The sequence below is a fragment of the Carcharodon carcharias genome, chromosome 12, assembly GCF_017639515.1.
Source record: "Carcharodon carcharias isolate sCarCar2 chromosome 12, sCarCar2.pri, whole genome shotgun sequence".
NCBI lineage: Eukaryota > Metazoa > Chordata > Chondrichthyes > Lamniformes > Lamnidae > Carcharodon > Carcharodon carcharias.
This window is the reverse complement of record NC_054478.1, coordinates 198522-219506: the sequence shown is the minus strand read 5'-3', so window position 1 is coordinate 219506 and position 20985 is coordinate 198522. Positions and strand designations below refer to the sequence as shown.

Here is a 20985-nt window from a genome sequence, read left to right as displayed (position 1 = left end):
TGATCCCTGGTTGGATCCACAACATATTGTTCTAGGAAACTGTCCTGAATACACTGTATGAGGTTATTGCAGAAAATAAAAGTTCTTGCTGTGGTGGGTATCAAATTGGCATGGATGGAAGATTGGCTGGCTAACTGGAAAGAGAGAGTAGACATAAATGGGTCATTTTTTAGTTGGCAAGATGTAAGTGATGTGCCACAGGGATCAGTGCTGGGGCCTTAACTTTTTACAATTTATATAAATGACATGGATGAAGGGACCGACGGTACGGTTGCTAAATTTCTTGAAGATACAATGATAGGTAGGAACGTGTTATGATCCCAGCTGGTTTTAATGTTGGACGAGTCAGATCCCAGAGTGGAACCTGGCTTGATAGATTCTAACTTTTATTTATTTTTTGTTTAGAACTGTGGAGGGGCAGTTACTGAACAGATTCACAGGAGTCTGCTCGTACCTTTAACAAAAGAACAAAACGTTTGTTCAACAAGATGAATATTACATTACTCCGTCACCTCACTACACCTTTACAGATATCCATGTAAATTAATAGACGAACTGCGGTCGGACACACCACACACCAAATCCAAGTTTCTACGGATTTCTCATCAACCCCTTAGACGCTTCAATCCCCCAGACACTTGTCACAATGTGAGCCAACCAGTCTCACTGAAATCCTGTCTTTCTCATGAGGGCTTCCTATGTGCATGTTCAAATAACTTGCCTTGGAATTCTCTCCCAAATGACACTTTCACTCGGACGTTTCCATCAAGAATTGACCTCCAGGGTTTCAGCTTCTCTGATGTTCCTTTCCCCTGGATCTCTACATGCATTCAAGCTTCACCTTCCACATGCAACCTCTTAGATATTCAGCTGTGCCAAGCAGAACACCACTGCTCCAAAATCTTTGTCACCAATCTTTGGCTGCTTCCATGGATCTTCCGGCTTCTCATTTTGCTTTAGGTCTGTTCCCTGCAGCTCTGTCTCTTTAATTTAGAGTCTGTTCTTCTGCTCCTTACTTTCATTTCCACTTAACAGGACCTGTTTCAGAGTCCTGTTCTTGTCCCTTGACTTGACTGTCTTCCTGGGACCTCTTTTTGTCCCATTCCCTGGTTTTGCGATTTTCTTCGTTTGGTTCTCTCTGTAGCTCTCGTGTCCTGCTACTGCTAGCACTTTTGGCTGAATGGTGGTCCTCTATGGAGATGCAGTCACCTGACCTTCTTTTCGTGCTGTTTCACTTTTTCTTCTTCTTTCCCTTCTACACAGGCATGCAGGAACAGTTTCCATCTAAAAGTATTTTTAAAAATGAACTGCGCATGTGTGCAGGGCTGTTTACCAGCCTGGAATCAAAACAATGCACCAACTGGCAATTCCCCAGCCGGCAGTTGCACAGAACCTGAAGATTGAGAAAAAATAAACTGTACATGTGTGGCCAGTCAGTGCATGCACAGAGACTGTCTGGGCCCGCTGAGAACTGTAGCTCCCAAACTCCAAGCCCAAACTCTGCTTCAAGATGTTATTTTCTTATCCTTTTTGGGTTCGTCACAAAAGTAAGTTCTGAAGAGAACATAAGGAGGTTACAAAAGGATATAGATATGTTAAGTAAGTTGGAAAAGATCTGGCAAATGGAATATAATGTACAAAAATGTGAACTTGTCTATTTCTCTTTATTCATTCATGGGATGTGGGCATCACTGGCTATGGCAGCAGTTATTGACCTTGAAAAGGTGGTGGTGAGCTGCCTTCCTGAACCGCTGCAGTCTATGTGATATAGGTACACCCACAGTGCTATTAGGGAGGGAGTTCCAGAATTTTGACCCAACGACAGTGAAGAATGGTGATATATTTCCAAGTCAGGATGGTGAGTGGTTGGAGGGGAACTTCTAGGTGATGATGTTCCCATGTGACTGCTGCCCTTGTCCTTCTAGATGTTAGCAGTTGTGGGTTTAGAAGGTACTGTGTAAAGGAGCTTGGTGAGTTCCTGCAGACCATCCTGTAGATGGTACACAGATGCCACTGTGAGCCAGTGCTGCAGGGAGTGAATGTTCATGGGGAATGAGGTGCTAAGCAACTGGATTGTTTTGACCTGGGTGGTGTCAAGATCCCTGAGTATTGTTCGAGCTGCACTCATCCAGGCAAGTGGAAAGTATTCCATCACACTCCTGACTTGTGCCTTGTAGACGGTGGACAGGCTTTGGGGAGTCAGGAGGCGAGTTTTTCACCACAGGGTTCCTAGCTTCTGACGTGCTCTTGTAGGCACAGTTTTATATGGCTAGTCCAGTTTCTGATCAATGGTAACCTCCAGGATGTTGATAGTGGGGGATTCAGTGATGGTACTGCCATTGAATGTCATGGAGCAATGGTTAGATTCTGTCTTGTTGGGGATGGTCATTGCCTGACACTTGTGTGGTGTGAACGTTACTTGTCACTTGTCAGCCCAAGCCTGGATATTATCCAGGTCTTGCTGGATTCGGACATGGACTGTTACAGTATTGGAGGAGTCGTGAATGGTGCTGAACATTGTGCAATCATCAGCGAATATCCCCACTTCTGACATTATGGTGAAAGGAAAATCATTGATGAAGCAGTTGAAGATGGTTGGGCCTAGAACACTACCCTGAGGAACTCCTGCAGTGATGTCTTGGAGCTGAGGTGACTGACCTCCAACAACCACAGCCATCTTCCTTTGTGCTAGGTATGTCTCCAATCAATGGAGAGTTTCCCCCGATTCCCATTGACTCCAGTTTTGCTAGGGTTCCCTGATGCCACACTTGGTCAAATGCTGCCATGATGTCTAGGGCAGTCATTCTCACCTCTCCTCTGGAGTTCAGCTCTTTTCTCCCTGTTTGAACCAAGGCTGTAATGAGATCAGAAGCTGAGTAAACCTAGCGCCACCCAAACTGAGTGTCAGTGAGTAGGTTATTGCAAAGCAAGTGCCGCTTGATAATACGATTGATGACCCCTTCCATCACTTTACTGATGATCGAGAATAGACTGATGGGATGGTAAGTTGCCGGGTTGGATTTGTCCTGATTTTTAACAACAGGATATACCTGGGCAATTTTCCACCTTGCTGGGTAGATGCCAGTATTGTAGCTATAGTGGAACAGCTTGGTTAGAGGCGGAGGAAGTTCCGGAGCACAAGTCTGCAGAACTATTGCCAGAATAATGTCAGGGCCTTTGCTGTATCCAGTGCCTTCAGCTGTTTCTTCATATCACGTGGAGTGAATCGAATTGGCTGAAGACTGGCACCTGTGATGCTGGGGACCTCCGGAGGAAGCCAAGATGGATCATCCACTCGGCCCTTCTGGCTGAAGATTGTTGCGAATGCTTCAGCCTTATCTTTTGCACTGATGTACTGGGCTCCTCCATCATTAAGGATGGGGATATTTGTGGAGCCTCCTCCTCCAGTGAGTTGTTTAATTGTCCACCATCATTCGTATAAATGTTGCAGGACAGAGATTAGATCAGATCCATTGGTTATGGAATCGCTTGCTACGTCTATCATTTGCTCCTTATGCTGTTTGGCATGCAAGTAGTCCTGTGTTGTCGCTTCACCTGGCTTACACCTCATTTTTAGGTATGCCTGGTGCTGTTCCTGGCATGCCCTCCTGCACTCTTCATTGGACCAGCATTGATCCCCTGGCCTGGTGGTATTGGTAGAGCAGGGGATATGCTGGGTCATGAGGTTACAGATTGTGTTTGAGTAAAATTCTGCTGCTGTGGATGGTCCAGAGCATTTTATGGATGCCCAGACTTGAGTTGCTAGATCTATTCAAAATCTATCCCATTTAGCATGGTGGTCGTGCCACACAACACAATGGAGGGTATCCTCAGTGTGAAGATAGGACTTCATTTCCGGGAGGACTGTGCAGTTGTCACTTGTATTGATACTATCATGAACAGATGTATCTGCCGCAGACAGGTTGGTGAGGATGAGGTCAAGTATGTCGTTCCCTGTTGTTGGTTCCTTCACCACCTGCTGCAGACCGACTCGAGCAACTATGTCCTTTAGGACTCGGCTAGTTCAGTCTGTTGTGGTGTTTCCAAGCCAATCTTGGTGATGGACATTGAAGTCCCCCATCCAGAGTGCATTCTGAACTCTTGTCACCCTCAGTACTTCCTCCAAGTGGTGTTCAACATAGCAGATTATTAATTCATCAGCTGAGGGCTGGAGGGGTTGCAGTATGTGGAGGTTTTAGTTAGTTAGCTAGTTGTTCTGGTGATCTGGGTACTATTGATGGCAAGGACACATCACAGAATCACACAGTGCAGAAGACGCCCTTCGGCCCATCGAGTCTGCACCAACATGTGAGAAACACCTGACCTACCTACCTAATCCCATTTACCAGCACTTGGCCCATAGCCTTGAATGTTAAGACGTGCCAAGTGCTCATCCAGATACTTTTTAAAGGATGTGAGGCAACCCACCTCCACCACCCTCCCAGGCAGTGCATTCCAGACCGTCACCACCCTCTAGGTAAAAAAGTTTTTCCTCCCATCCCCCCTAAACCTCCTGCCCCTCACCTTGAACTATGTCCCCTTGTGACTGACCCTTTAACTAAGGGGAACAGCTGCTCCCTATCCACCCTGTCCATGCCCCTCATAATCTTGTACACCTTGATCAGGTCCCCCTCAGTCTTCTCTGCTCCAACGAAAATAACCCAAGTCGATCCAACCTCTTCATAACTTAAGCGTTTCATCCCAGGCAACAACCTGGTGAATCTCCTCTACACCCCCTCCAGTGCAATCATATCTTTCCTATAATGTGGCGACCAGAACAGCACACATACTCCAGCTATGGCCTCACCAAGATTCTATACAACTCTAACATGACCTCCCTACTTTTGTAATCTATGCCTCGATTGATAAAGGGAAGTGCCTTTTTCACCACCCCACTAACATGTCCCTCTGCCTTCAGGGATCTATGGACACACACGCCAAGGTCTCTTTGTTCCTCAGAACTTCCTAGTGTCATGCCGTTCATTGAATACTTCCTTGTTAAATTACTCCTTCCAAAGTGTATCACCTCACACTTTTCAGGGTTAAATTCCATCTGCCACTTATCTGCCCATTTGACCATCCCGTCTAATTCTTCCTGTAGCCCAAGACACTTAACCTCACTGTTAACCACCTGGCCAATCTTTGTCTCATCTGCAAACTTACTAACCCTAATGTCATCTTTGTCATTTATAAAAATGACAAATAATAAGGGACCGAGCACAGATCCCTGTGGTACACCACTGGACACTGGCTTCCAGTCACTAAAGCATCCTTCTGTCATCACCCTCTGTCTCCTCCAACTAAGTCAATTTTGAATCCACCTTATCAAATTACCCTGTATCCTAAGTGCACCTGCCTTCTTTAGAAGTGTCCCATGTGGGACCTTGTCAAGGGCTTTGCTGAAATCTCTTCAGCTGTCTCCTTCAGAACTCTGGGGTGTAATCCATCTGGTCCAGGTGATTTATCCACCTTCAGACCTTTCAGTTTTCCTAGCACCTTCTCCTTGGCCACCATACTCACCTCTGCCCCCCCCCCCCCGACTCTCTTGAACTTTGGGGATGTTACTCGTGTCTTCCACTGTGAAGACTGACGCAAAGTACCTATTCAGTTCCTTCGCCATTTCTTTGTTCCCCGCTACTACTTCTCCAGCATCATTTTCCAGCGGCCCAATGTCCACTTTTGCCTCTCTCTTACCCTTTATATATTTAAAAAAACTCTTGCAATCTTCTTTTATATTGCTGGCTAGGTTACCCTCATATTTAATCTTCTCCCTCCTTATTTCTTTTTTAGTTGTCCTCTGTTGGTCCTTGTAGGCTTCCAAATCCCCTGGTTTCCCACTGCTCTTTGCCGCATTGTATGCTTTCTCTTTAGCTTTTATGCTGTCCCTGACTTCCCTTGTCAGCCATGGTTGCCTCGCCCTCCCTTTAGTATGCTTCTTCTTCCTTGGGATGAATTTTTGCTGTGTCTCCCAAATTACTCCCAGAAACTCCTGCCATTGCTGTTCTACTGTCTTTCCTGCTCGGCACATCTCCCAGTCAATTCTGGCCAGCTCCTCCCTCATGCCTCTGTAGTTGCCTTTATTCAACTGTAATACCGTTACATCTGATTCCAGCTTTTTCCTCTCAAATTGCAGGGTAAATTCTATCATATTATGGTCCTTCCTCCTAAGGGTTCCTTCACCTTAAGCTCCCTTATCAAATCTGTCTCATTACACACCACTAAATCTAGAATTGCCTGTTCCCTAGTGGGCTCCACCACAAGCTGCTCCAAAAAGCCATCTCGTAGACATTCCACAAATTCCTTTTCTTGGAATCCACTATCAACCTGATTTTCCCAGTCTACCTGCATATTGAAATCCCACATGATCACTGTAACCTTGCCTTTCTTACACACCTTTTCTATCTCCTGGTGTATCTTGTGCCCCACATCCTGACTACTGTTCGGAGGCCTGTATATAACTCCCATTATGGTTTTTTTATCTTTGCGATTCCTCAACTCTACCCACGCAGATTCTACATCATCAGACCCTATGTTGTTTCTTGCTTTCAATTTAATTTCATTTCTTACTAACAAAGCAACACTACCCCCTCTGCCAACCTGCCTATCTTTTCAATAGGATGTATATCCTTGGATATTTAGCTCCCAGTCCTGATCCCTTTGCAGCCATGTCTCAGGGATGTCCACCACATCATGCCTGCCAATTTCAATCTGTGCCACAAGCTCATTTACCTTATTTCATATACTGTGTGCATTCAGATACAACACCTTCAGCCCTGTATTTTCGGTCCCCTTTCTCATTGTCGTCCCTTTATCTGATGTGCTTGAAGTTAGATTCCTAGCCCTTTCCAAACACTCTGTCCTATTTTGTGTTCTGGAGAATTTAATAGCCTCTCCTGGGCTCTCCTTTCTTTTCAGTTTTTTCATAATTTTCCATGAAGTTGAATCCACCACCCACACGCTAACCTGCTGCTTTGTTTCCCATTAGTCATACTTCTTGGAGTTTTACACTTCCCTTCCCCCCCATTTTCTAGTTTAAAGTCCTGTTATCCACCCTATTTACCCTTTTTGCTAGAACATTGGTCCCAGATCGGTTCAGGTGGAGACCATCCCAAAGGTACAGATCCCTCCTGTTCCAATACTGAAGCCAGTGCCCCATGAAATGGAACCCCTCTTTCCCTCACCACTCCTTTAGCCACGTGTTTACTTCCCTTATTCTCGCGTCCCTATGCCAATTTGCACGTGGCTTGGGTAGTAATCTGGAGATTATAGCCCTTGGGGACTTGTTCTTTAATTTAGTTCCTAGTTCCTGATAATCCCCAAACAGGTCCTCTTTCCTAGTCTTACCCTATGTTATTTGTCCTGATGTGGACCACAACAACTGGATCCACCCCCTTCCTCTCCAATGTCCTTTCAAGCTGGTCAGAGATGTCCCTCACCTTGGCACCGGGCAGGCTACATACCATGCGAGACTCTCGATCCTGCTTACAAAGGATGCTATCAATTCCCCTAATTATAGAACCCTATACAACCACCATTTGTCTTTATGCTCCCCCCTCTTGAATGGCCTCCTGTGCCACGGTGCTGTGGTCAGCTGGCTCATCCTCCCTACAGCCCGGTTCCTCATCCACACAGGGAGCAAGTACCTCGTACCTGTTGGACAAGGTCAAGAGCTGAGGCTCCTCTGTTCCTGAACACAGGATCCCTCTACCTGCCTCACTTGCAGTCACACCCTGTTGACCCTGACCACTGACCAAATTTGAGGTACTTAATCACCGGATGTGACCGCCTCCTGAAACAAAGCGTCCAGGTAACTCTCCCCCTTCCGGACATGCCACAGCATCCGGAGCTTGGACTCCAGCTAATCAATTCTGAGCCGGAGTTCCTTCAGCAACCAACACTAGCTGCAGATGTGGTCACTGCGGCTCGCAATGGGATCTGCCAGCTCCCACATCATACAGCTACAGCATATCATCTGCCCAGCCAACTCGACTTAGTTAATTAACTCATTAATTAGCTTGCAGTGTATTTTTTTAAATTTGGTGCAGATTTCCTACCAACCAATCAGGTCACAGCTTTCCTGTGATGTCACCCCTTCAGTTTTGGATTGGCCATGACCTAATTGAATGGTGGGGCTGTTTTGAGGAGCTGAGTGGCCTACTTCTGCTCCTAATTTGAATGCTCATGTGTACAGCAAGCAATTCGGAAGGCAAATGACAAGTTGGCCTTTATTGCAAGGGGGTTGAAACACAGGAATAAATAAGTCTTGCTTGAGTTGTACAGGGCTTTGGTGAGACCACATCTGGAGTACTTGTCTCTACATTCAAGAAAAGATATACTTGCATTTGAGGCAATACTGCAAAGGTTCACTTGTCAAGAAGATATAATTCTCATGTTATTGGAATTTATTGTAAAATAGAATAATAGTGGGATATGTCTATGTGTCTATATGTGTATGTGTGTGTGCTCGTGTAAGATTTAATTGAATTAGTCTGGGTGCATTGATCTAAGAAGAGGTTAAGTTTGAAATGTTAATTTGGTAAACAAGGTAAGTATAGAAACACAGGTGTCAAGGGAAAATTTGCATTTTGAAATAAATCTGATTAGATTGTCAAAGGAGGGGTGAAATGTGTCACCTAGCCAGGTGAAGTTTAGAAATAGTGTGCTTATTTTTCCCAAAGATTACTGGTTAAAACTTAGTGCGATGAGATGGTATTATTATCAGGAAGATAAAGTCCAAAGGCTTAGTGAAACAATGGGTATTTGCATTCAAAGCAGAAGATACGTATAAAGAAGACTGTAAGGGAAGGCATTTTAAAATCCTACAAGTACGTGAAAAGCCTTCAGCATCTCTGCCTCAAGCTGCTGTCTCCAGGGACTGAAGTGAAGAGAACTCATTTTGAATTAGACTTGTTCAGGGTATCAAGTTTCTTTGCCTGGGTCTTTTAAAATCTATGTGTCTCATTGTTGCTTTAACGAAAGTGTAACTGGGAGTTAAATTGATTAGGGGATTTAGAAGTTATCATAATAGTAATTTGTAGATCTACATATGTATTCAAAATAATTTCTCTTATGAATAAATGTTTAATCTAGTTCTGTAAAAACCTGTAAGACTTAGTGGTCTATTACTATTGAATTCAAGGCACACATCTCCAAATTTATACAAATTGAAAATTAGTTATGACAGTTGTTTCAAGTTTCCTTCTGGAATTTGAACAACTCAGCATTTACCATCTGCTGTGTCATAACATACTAAATTGGTCTCTTGGATGAGAGGGTTATCCTAAGATGAGAGGCTGAGCAAATTGGATCTATTTTCCCTAGAGTTAGAAGAATGAGAGGCAAACTCATTGAAACAAAGAAGATTCTGAAGGGGCTTGATAGGGTTGACGCTGAGAGATTGCTTCCACTGGTGGGGGAATCTAAAATGCGGGTCACAGTCTCATTTAGGACTGAGATGAGGGGAAATTACTTTATTCAAAGAGTTGTGAATATTTGGAACTCTCTGCCCCACAGGGTTGTGGATGATCCATCACTGAATACATTTAAGGTTGGGATAGACAGATTTTTGGTCTCTGAGGGAATCAAGGGATATGAAGAACAGGCAGGAAAGTGGAGTTGAAGCCCAAGATCTGCCATGATCGTATTGAATGGTGGAACAGACTTGACAGGCCGTACGGTCTATTCCTGCTCCTATTTGTTGTATTTGTGATAATTTTTTCTTACTGTTCCAGTACTGTTCTAACAGATTTAATAATCCTGCTCTCCTTCATTGGTGTCAAATTTAAACATTTCCCATTTGACCATACTAGTTTAATTCATTCCCCATTCCTCCATTTGCTGTCTGCAATATCTGGTACAGGAAATCATTGTATAAGATCAGTTACCAACTGTGCCAAGCATTCAAAGCTAGCTTTTATTTTCTCTTGCTGGATTGATGAGCAAAGAACCACTTGAGCAAATGCAGACAGCTGTGGAATGATTGTAGAAACAATGTTTATCTGAGAAAATCTATCTTGTAAAAAATCAGTGTAAACATTCTTGCAGCTTGAGTGGTCTATCACTGTTGCACGAACCCATGACATTTCCTTCTTCCAGATCTCACAGTCACCATCCACTCCTCCGTTTGGGAAGTTTCAGTTTACATCATATCAAGCTGCAACAAAAATATACAAGTGAGAAACAGATTAAAACAGGGCTCGATAAAAGTAGCCAGCACTGGACCCAAAGTCAATCTTTGATTGGCCATATAATTCCTGGGGTACTGTTTATTTTCTAGAATTGCTCATTCTACGATTGTTCTCATGAGTTTCTATCGCAATCTATTTCCTCTTACACTCTCTAGTTCTCTGAAAACTGGAACTGCAAATGCCATCAAAACTAATGTTATTGTGATGGCAGATTAAAGCAATGGTGCTCTTAATGGAACAAGTGCAGGGGTGAGGACACGGTCCAAACACTATACACACATGCTGGCATAATCTCTGCTGGATAATAAATGATCTTAAACAACTACTCAAAGGGAAATAAAATCACAGCCTAGAAACAAAATATCCAAAAACAGTACGGCTGAGCTTCCCAGCAAGAAAATTGTACCTCCACTGCCTGCACTCTCCCCACAGCCCAATATCAACTATAAACTAATCCCACTGCACTGCACTCTCCCTATGAGCCAGTATCAAATTCAAACAAATCCTACTGCCTCGTTCCTGCATTGGCCTATATTTCACTCTTTGCTAAAAGTTTATTTAATTTCCCCTTAAATGATGTAATGTTCTTTGGCTCAACCAGTCCCTAGGGTCAAATATTCCAAGCTCCAAAAATCTTCTGTTTAAAGACATTTCTCCTAACTCTGTCCTTAGTCCCTTAATTATATTTTAAATTGTCCATCCATCATCACTGAGACAGAAATCAATGAAAACAGTCTTCCTCTATTCACAATTAAGTCTCTTCATTATTTTATAACCATTTTTAAATCTCTCAAGTGCTGACTTCTCTTCTCTGTTGGTATCTCCAGTCTCTCCCAGTATTCCCAGGTGAGTCTACACTGTCTGTAGCCTATGGCTTTAATGTCCTTTCAATACTGAGGTACCCAAACCTCACATAATGCTAATCAATGCTTTGTAAAATCATATCACTGCTTTACTCCAAGCCCCATTTATAAGTTCCAAATGTTAGTAGCCTTTACCTACTTGCACTCACTTTCAGAGACTGAGGTGGTCCTAGGTCTCCATTCAGCTACAGCATCATTGAATGTACTTAAATTCTGTGCTATTCCCTCTAAATGTATCACCTGGCACTTCCACTAATTTGCCTGTATCTTCTTAAAATCTATTGGAATTGTCCTTACTTTTGTATCATCAGAAATATTTTAGATTGTGCTCCCAATCTCATTGATCTACACCGAGAGGAAAAGTGGAGGCAGCAATGACCCTTTGGGTGGTCTACTTTCGATCTTTCTCCACCCAAGCAAGACCTTAACCAATTACACTACACACATTGACTGGAGATTTAATATTTGGGCAGAAAGTTGTTGCTGACTTTATGAACAATGGCACTGGGGTAAAACCATTAAATAATCAATCCTTTACCCTGGAAATTCCAAGAAAACCTATTATGACACTAACCAGGTCATCCACATCTCCATCGTCCTCAGGAACTGCTGCTTCTTCCATGGTCCTCTCCTCCGGAGCCAAAAACTGCAGATGAAAAAGAAACAACTCAGAAATACAGAAAGGATCAATAAGTGGATCAAGAGCATCTGCAGGAAAACAAGGCTGACACTGCTAGGCCATTAGATTTGTTTGAACTTAGGAGTTATGTCTGACCAATACATTGATTGTATGCCATTCTGCAGCTGTTAGATTACTGACATAATCACACACAAAATAAAAGCATTTACCTGACACCTGTGAATTCCAAATCTCAGTGTAATCAACTGCTGTAATATTTAATAGTCCATTTATTAGAAAGGCTACTCGCAGTACTTTTAAGCTGTTCAATTGTCGGGGAATACAGCTGCATTGAAGGGGAACAAATAAATATTCAGCTGCTCGTACATTTTTTGTAAGGAATTAATTTGGCCATTTCAGTAACAAAAGTGCCCTACAAATAGTGAATAGTAGTCCCAGACCTACAGGACCTGAAGACCATGGTACTGACTGGGATACAAGTCCCAATTTTGTCTGGTATCCAAACCAAGCGATTAGTCTACCTGTTTGGCTTCATCAATGGTCACTGTGCTTTCTGCAGCTTCATCCTTTGATATGAGAGTGACAGTGTCTGCAATTAAGAGATAGGTTGTAAATATTAGTGTCAGGTATCATATCCGATACAACGCTTGGATTGACTAGAGCCTGGATTGTTTGTACTGTGTGCAGTTCTGGTCACCATTTATAAAAAGGATACAGAGACACTGGAGAAGGTGCAGGGAAAATTTGCAAGGACGCTACCAGAAATTTGGTTAGGGGCACAGTTGGGTATCCATATCAGGAAAGGATTGACAGGCTAGGTCTCTTCTCTTGAAAAAGACGACTTGAGGGGCAACCTAACCAAGGTCTTTAAAAATATGAAAGGTTTTGATAGAGTGGATAGAGAGAGAATATTTCCTCTTGTGGGGAAAAGCATAACTAGAGGCCGTCAGTAGAAGATAGTCACCAAGATATCCAATAAGGAATTCAGAAATTTCTTTACTGGTAGAGTGGTGACAATGTCGAACTCACTAAAACAGGGAGAGGATGAAATGAGTAGTATAGATGCATTTAAAGAGAAACCAGACAAGCATTTGAGAGAGAAGGGAATAGTTAGTTACAATGGTAGATTTAGATAAGAAAAGCTAGGAGGAAGCTTGAGTGGAGCACAAACAACTGCATGGACTGGTTGAGCTGAATTGTCTATTTCTGTGCCATATATCCTGTGTAGTGTACAACAGGCTAAACATCCGAAAGGAATTAGTGGAGTAGGACTATCCTAAATAGAAAGCTTAATTCTCTGTGGTTCATAAAACCAGCACAGAATTAGGCCATTCAGACCAACCTGTGCCATTGTTTCTCACCATTACCAACATAGTCTAATCCCATTATCCTTCCTGCTCGCCATACCCTTGAATATTCTTCTAAGTAACTAACTAATTGCTTTTTATAAATTGTTTCAACCATGATTTTTGGCACATTTCTGCACTGAAGAGTTACTATGGGCTGCATGAGAGTGCTTAAGTTGGAGTTTGGTGAAGAGGGAAGGGAGAGATCCTTCATTTTCTACCTTTCCTCAGTAAGAAAAGTGGCAACCTTGGCAAGTAGGACCTGGTGAGTATTGCTTCTGGCTTTAATATTCTCCAAACTCAAGGATGTAAAAGTAAAGGGAGTAATTTAAGGGTAAGTCACGGCAGGGCAGCTCGGACAAGTGGAATGCTCTTCCTGTGTGATGTGGAAAGTCAGGGACACTTCCAGTGTCCAGGACAACCACGTGTGCAGGAGGGTCTCCAGCTGCAGCTACTCGAAATTTGCATTTCAGAGCTGCAGCTGGAGTTACTGTGGAACATCTGCAAAGATGAGATCTTCATTGATAGCACATACAGTGAGATGGTCACACACCACAGGCAGAAAGGGAATGGGTGATTGTCAGACAGAGTAAAAGCAGTAGGCAGATAGTGCAGGAGAGCCCTGGGGCCATCTCCCTCTAACCGATTTTCCATTTTGGATACTGTCGAAGGAGATAGTTTCTCAGGGGAATGGAGCAAGAGCCATGGCACCACGATTGGCTCAGCTACACACGGGCTGGGGGGAGTTTGAGAAAAAAAAGAGTGGAAGAGCAATAGTGATAGGGGATTATATTGTAAGGGGAACAGACAGATGTTTCTGCGGCTGCAGACGTGACACCAGGATGGTATCTTGCCTCCCTGGTGCCAGGGTCAAGGGTGTTACTAAGCAGCTACAGGACGTTCTGAAGGGGGAGGGTGAACAGCAAGAGGACATAGTCCATATTGGTACCGATGACATAGTTAAAAAGAGGATTGAGGTCCTGAAAGCAGAATATAGGGAGCAAGGAAATAAATTAAAAAGCAGGACCTCAAGAGGATTACTCTCAGTGCCATGAGCCGGTGAGATCAGGAATAGGAAAACAGGCCAAATAAATGCTGGAAAGATGGTGTAGGAGAGAGGGATTTAGATTCCTGAGGCATTATGACAGATTCTGGGGAATATGTGGCCTGTACAAGTTGGACAGGTTGCACCCCTGCAGGACCGGGACCAATATCCTCGCAGGAGTATTTGGTAGTACTGTGGGGGAGGTTTAAAACTAGAGTGGCAGGGGGATGTGAACCTGAACGGGCAGACACAAGACATGGAAACAAAGATAGGAATGAAAGACATAAAACCTTATGGGGAGGTGATGGCGTAGTGGTATTGTCACTGGACTGATAATCCAGAGACCCAGGGTAATGCTCTGGGGATCTGGGTTTGAATCCCACCACAGCAGATGGTGGAATTTAAATTCAATAAATATCTGGAATTAGAAGTCCAATGATGACCATGAAACCATTGTTGACTGTCATAAAACCCAATAATGTCATTTAGGGAGGGAAATCTGCTGTCCTCACCTGGTCTGGCCTACATGTGACTCCAGACCCACAGCATTGTGGTTGACTCTTAAAAATATCCTCCAAACAAGGGCCATTAGGGATGGGCAATAAATGCTGGCCTAGCCAGCGACACCCACATCCCATGAATGAATTTTTTTAAAGTGGAAGGCAGAGGAAACAAGCGCTAGCAGCAAATAGGGCCATAGTACAAAAAATGTGTAGAAATGTTAAAAAGACTCTAAGCAAGTCTAAAGGCACTATTCAAATGCACAGATTATTTGCAATGAGGTAGACGAATTAACAGCTCAAATAGGTGTAAACGGGTATGGTATGATTACAATTATGGAGACATGGCTGCAGGATGACCAAGATTGGGAACTGAATATCCAAGGGTACTCAATATTTAGAATGGACAGGCAAAGAGGGGAAGGAGGTGGGGTGGTGGTGTTAGTTAAGGATAAAATCAATGAGAGAGGATATTGGCTCAGAAAATCTAGATGCAGAATCAGTCTGGGTGGAGCTAAGAAGGAATAAGGGGCAGGAAACATTAGTGGGAGTCACTGGCCTCCAAACAGTAGTGATAAGGTAGGAGGGTGGCATTAAACAGGAAATTAGAGATGCATGTAATAAGAGTGTTACAATGATCATTGGTAACTCTAATCTACATATAAGCCGGACAAACCAATTTGAAATAATACTGTGATGGATAAATTCCTGGAGTGTGTATGAGATGGCTTTTTTAGGCCAGTAAGTCGAGGAAGCAACTAGGGAACAGGCTATCCTAGATTTGGTATTGTGCAATGAGAAGGGGTTAATTAATAATTTTGTGTGGGGTCCTTTAGGGAACAGTGACCATAACACAATAGAATTCTTCATTAGAATGGAATGTAAGGTAGTCCGATCCAAAAACAGGGTCCTAAATCTAAAAAAAGAAACTACAAAGGTATGAAGCGTGAGTTGACTAAGATAAATTTGGGAACTTCATTAAAAGGCATGACGGTGGATAGACAATGGCTAATACTTAAGGACTGACTGTATGCATTGCAGCAGTTATACATTCCTTTCTAGCACAAAAACATGATAAGTGGCCCAACACGGCTAACAAAAGAAATTAAGGATAGTATTAGGTCCAAAAAGGAGTCATATAAAGTTGCTAGAAAAAGTAGCAGGCCTGAGGACCGGGAGCAGCTTAGAATTCAGCAAAGGAGGACCAAGAGATTGATTGAGAGGGGGAAAATAAGCATCAGAGTAAACATGCAAGGAACATAAAAGTGGGCTGTAAAAGCTTCTATAAGTATGTAAAAAGAAAAAAGATTAGTGAACACAAATGGAGGTCCCTTACAATCCAAAATGGGAGAATTTATAGGAGACAACAAGGAAATGGCAGAGCGATTAAACAACTACATTAGTTCTGTCTTCATGGAGGAAGACACAAATATCTTCCCAGAAATATTAGGGAACCAAGGGTCTAGTGAGAAGCACGAACTGAAGGATGGGAAACTGTGCAGGGAGACAGAGGAGGGGGACAGAAGGACAGAAACGAAAGACAGAAAAGTAAGCAAAAGTGGAAGGTAGGAAAAATGAGGGCGAGATACAAATGGGGTCGTAGTGTAAAATAAAGTTAAGATAACAAAGTTAAAAAGACACGTCTAAAAGGTACTGTATCTTAATGCGTGGAGCATTTGCAATAAGGTAGATGAATTAACAGTGCAAATAGATATAAACGGTTATGATATAATTGCAATTATGGAGACATGGCTGCAGGGTGACCAAGGATAGGAACTGAACATCCAGGAGTATTCGATATTTAGGAAGGACAGAAATAGGGAAAGGTGGTGGGGTAGCATTGTTAGTAAAGGAGGAAATCAATGCAATAGTGAGGAAGGATACTGGCTTGGAAAAACATGATGTAGAATCTGTTTGGGTGAAGATGAGAAACACCAAGGGGCAGAAAACATTGGTGGGGGTAGTCTATAGGCCCCCAAACGGTAATGGAGACGTAAGGGAAGGCATTAAACAGGGAATTAGAGATGCATGCAATAAGGGTACAACTGTAATCATGGGTGACTTTAATCTACATATAGATTGGACAAACCAAACTAGCAATAATACTGTGGAGGAGGATTTCCTGGAGTGAGTATGTGATGATTTTTAGGCCAATATGTTGAGGGACCAACTGGAGAGCAGGCTATCCTAGATTGGATATTGTGCAACAATGAGAAAGGATTAATTAACAATCTTTTTGTGTGGGGTCCCTTGGGGAAGAGCGACCATAAAATGATAGAATTGTTCATTTGGATGGAGAGTGAAAAAGTTGAATCTGAAAGTAGGGTCCTGAATCTAAATCAGTAGTGGGGAAAATGGTAGAGTCTATTATAAAAGACACGGTAACAGAACACTTGGAAAGCATTAACAGGATTAGACAAAGTCAGCATGGGTTTATGAAAGGGAAATCATGCTTAACTAATCTACTGGAGTTTGAGGATGTAACTAGTAGAACAGATAAGGGAGAACCAGTGGATTTGGTGTATTTGGATTTCAAGAAGGCTTTTGATAAGGTCCCACATAAGAGGCTAGTGGGCATAATTAAAGCACATGGGATTGGGGGTAATATAAATCTCTACCACAGAGGGCTGTAGAGGCCAAGTCATTGAACATATTTAAGAAGGAAATAGATAAGATTTCTGGACTCTAAAGGCATCAAGGGATATGGGGAGAGAGTGGGATTATGGCAGTTAAAGAATCAGCCGTGGTCACACTGAATGGGGAAGGGCCGAATGACCTAGTGCTGTTTCTATTTTCTACGTTTCTATGCTTGCTGCACCTGCATGCTTGCTTTAGTGACTGGTGTACAAGGTGGTGTACCAGGTCCCTTTGTACATCAACATTTCCCAATCTATCACCATTTAACTAATACTCTGCCATTCTGTTTTTCCTGCTGGAGTGGATAACTTCACACTTATCCACGTTATACTGCATCTGCCATGTATTTGCCCACTCACTCAACTTCGCTAAATCATCTTTATATCCTTCTCACCATTCACATTGTCACCTAGTTATGTGCTAACGGCAAACTTGGAAATATTACATTTGGTTCCCTCATCCAAATCATTGACATACATTCAGACTAGCTGGGGTTCAAGCAGTGATCCCAGCGGTACCCCACTAGTCACCACCTGCCACTGCGAAAAAGATCCATTTATTCCTAGTCTCTGTTTCCTGTCTTTTTAAGAGGAGGTTTTTTTTTTCCTGGAGGCAGGTAGAATCGAGGGATTCAAGAGGGCATTAGATGATTTCTTGAATAGAAACAATGTGCAGGGTATGGGGAAAAGGCTGGGCAATGGCACTAGGTCATGATGCTCATTTGGAGAGCTGGTGCAGACACGATGGGCCGAATGGCCTCTTTCAGCGCCGTTAAAATTCTGTGAAAATCTATGTTTAACCTTGTCTAATCCCATTGATATTTTCTATGTGTCACAGCTTTTATAATACTCTAGCATTTTCAATACTACTGATGTTAGGCTAACTGGTCTGTAATTCCCTGTTTTTTCCCCTCCTGCCTTTTTTTGAATGGTAAGGTTATATTTGCCACCCTCCATAAGTCATAGGAGCAGAAGTAGGCCATTCGGCCCATTGAGTCTGCTCCGCCATTATATGAGATTATGGCAGATCTGATAATCCTCAACTCCACCTTCCTGTCTTCTCCCCATAACAATTGATTCCCTTACTGATTAAAATTCTGTCTATCTCAGCCTTGAATATACTTAACGACCCAGCCTCTACAGCCCTCTGCGGTAAAGAATTCCACAGGTTCTCTAACCTCAGAAGAAATTCATCCTCATCTCTCTCTTAAATGGGTGACCCCTTACTTGGAGATTATGCCCTCTGGTCCTAGACTCTCCCACGAGGAGAAACAACCTCTCAGTATCTACCCTGTCAAGTCCCCAAGAATCTTATATGTTTCAATAAGGTCACCTCTCATTCTTCTGAACAGGCCCAATCTACTCAACCTCTCCTCATAAGAGAATCCTGCTGGGACTATTCCAGAATCTATCAAATTTTGGAAGATGACAACCAAAGCTTCCAATATTTCCTGGCCACTTCCTTTAGTACCCTGGGGTGTAGATTATCAGACCCTGGAGGTCTATCAGCTTTCAGTCCCATTAATCTCTCCAGCGCTATGTTTTTAGTAATACTAATTTCCTTCAGTTCCTCCCACTCACTAGACCCTTGGTTCCTTAGCATTTCTGGGCAGTTATTTGTGTTTCCTTCTGTGCAGAAAAAACTAAAGTAGTTGTTTAATTGCTCTGCCATTTCCTTTTCTCTACTATAAATAAATTCTCCCATTTCGGATTGTAAGGGACCCACATTTGTCTTCACTAATATTTTTCTTTTTATATACTTATAGAAGCTTTTACAGTCCACTTTTATATTCCTTGCAAGTTTACTCTCCTACTCTATTTTTCCCCTCTTAAACAATCTCTCGATCCTCCTTTGCTGAATTCTAAACTGCTCCCAATCCTCAGACTTGCTACTTTTTCTAGCAACTTTATGTGATCCCTCTTTGGATCGAATGCTATTCTTTAATTTCTTTTGTTCGCCATGTCTAGGCCACTTTTCATGTGTTTTTGTGCCAGAAAGGAATACATAACTGTCGCAATGCATGCATTCATTCCTTAAATATTAGCCATTGCCTATCCACTGTCATGCCTTTGAATGAAGTTACCCTATTTATTGTAGTCAATTCACCCCTCATAACTTCGTAGTTTCCTTTTATTAAGATGTAGGACCCTAGTTTCAGATTGGACAACTTCACTTTCCATCCTAGTGAAGAATTCTATCACGTTATGGTTGGTGAACATATGGAATAATGAAATGTTTCCCACCTTGCACGATCAACTCCCAGAAGTCTTGTAGCCCCTTTGCCTCCACATTCTCCTTAAGGGTTTTTAATAACATGTTGAAAAGTTCGGATTCTCCGGCCTGGAAATAAATTAACAGGCAATAGGACAGTTTTAGCTGACAAAAGCAGTGCCCTTGTTATAAAACTACAACCTCACACTTATCCAAACTGTGGTATAAACTACATTACTCACACCTAAAGTGTGATATAAATGACGACATTACACGTCTACCTAAACTATTGTTGAGTATTGCTGTAAAGACATCCTGTCGAAGCTTTTTGTCTTGCACTCATCAGGACAACTTCAATACCACCAATGTCAGGGGAAGCAACTCCCCAAAGCCTGTTCGCCTTCTACAAGGCACAAGTCAGGAGCGTGACGGAATACTCTCCACTTGCCTGGTTGGGTGCAGCTCAAACTACATTCAAGAAGCTCAACATCAGCCAGGACACCCTTGACTGGCACCCCATCCACCACCTTCAATACTCACCCCCTCTACCACTGACACACAGTGGCAACAGTGTGCACCATCTACAAGCTGCACTGCAGAAACTCACCAAGGATCCTTTGACAGCACATACTAAATCTGCGACCTCTACCACCTAGAAGGATAATGGCAGCAGATGCATGGGAACACCACCATCTGTAAGTTCCCCTCCAAGCCACAAGTAACTATATCGCTGTTCCTTCAGTGTTGTTGGGTCAAGATCCTGAATCTTCTTTTCTAGCTGGACTATAGGTGTACCTACACCACATGGAAGCAGTTCAAGAAAGCAGCTCACTCCCACCTTCTCAAGGGCAATTAGGGATGGGCAATAAAAATGCTGGCCTAGCCAGTGAGGCCCACTTCCCATGAAAGAATAAAAAAAAGTTCCTCTGCAACACAGCTGCCAACAAATGCTTCTGGGCTTCCCCTAGCCCCAATCTCCCCAGCTGCACTGAGCAAATGCTGCTCCTGGGCTTCCCTGAACCCTAGTCCCTTCAGCAGCAAGGAGCTAACAGCCGCACTTCAGCTGTTTGGAGCTGATCCTCCTCTCCATCTGCTCCCAAATGACCTTGTCATGTGAGGTCGTTTTAGTGTCGTGTCTTAGCACTGAATTTTGATGAAAAAAAAATGCTTGCTGCCCTTCTATAAGAGTGACAAGCTGCTATGTGACATCTATGATAGGGTTTGTCCTTATGGCTTGCTGCATTCACCTTTGTATGGGCTGCCCATGACACACAAAAGTAATGTCCCTTTACACCCTATCTTATCTATGACTGGTTCGGCACAATGAGAATTGGCCAACTGGTTGCGTGAATTGTTACAAACAGTTTTGAGCAAGTTTTCCACATGCATGGTGAAGGATTCCTTCACACTTGTGAAGGCCATACAGGACTTGCATACTGATAGCAATGTTGTGTCCATGTGCTCAAATGACATTGCTAGCATATTCACCAACGTTCCATTGAAGGAAGCCATAGATCTTTGCACTGCAGCATTACATCACAGCGATCTAGACTCAC

General features: G+C 43.0%; 1 protein-coding gene across 4 annotated transcripts in view; it reads right to left on the bottom strand.

Moving 5' to 3' along the window:
- Positions 1 to 9899: 9899 nt before the first annotated feature.
- Positions 9900 to 20985, bottom strand: part of xrcc5 (X-ray repair complementing defective repair in Chinese hamster cells 5) — a 187822-nt gene continuing 176736 nt past the window's right edge. For 2 of the 4 annotated variants that reach the window (XM_041201108.1, XM_041201109.1), the window contains 4 exons: positions 19462 to 19558; positions 12212 to 12279; positions 11625 to 11696; positions 9900 to 10153 (listed from right to left, as the gene is read on the bottom strand). In XM_041201108.1, the coding sequence (XP_041057042.1) occupies positions 10139 to 10153; positions 11625 to 11696; positions 12212 to 12279; positions 19462 to 19558 (252 nt within the window). In that variant the 3' untranslated portion in view covers positions 9900 to 10138. Of the gene's footprint in view, positions 10154 to 11624; positions 11697 to 12211; positions 12280 to 19461; positions 19559 to 20985 lie in introns of those variants that run through there. The other 2 variants (XR_005944593.1, XR_005944592.1) reach the window with 2 other exon arrangements.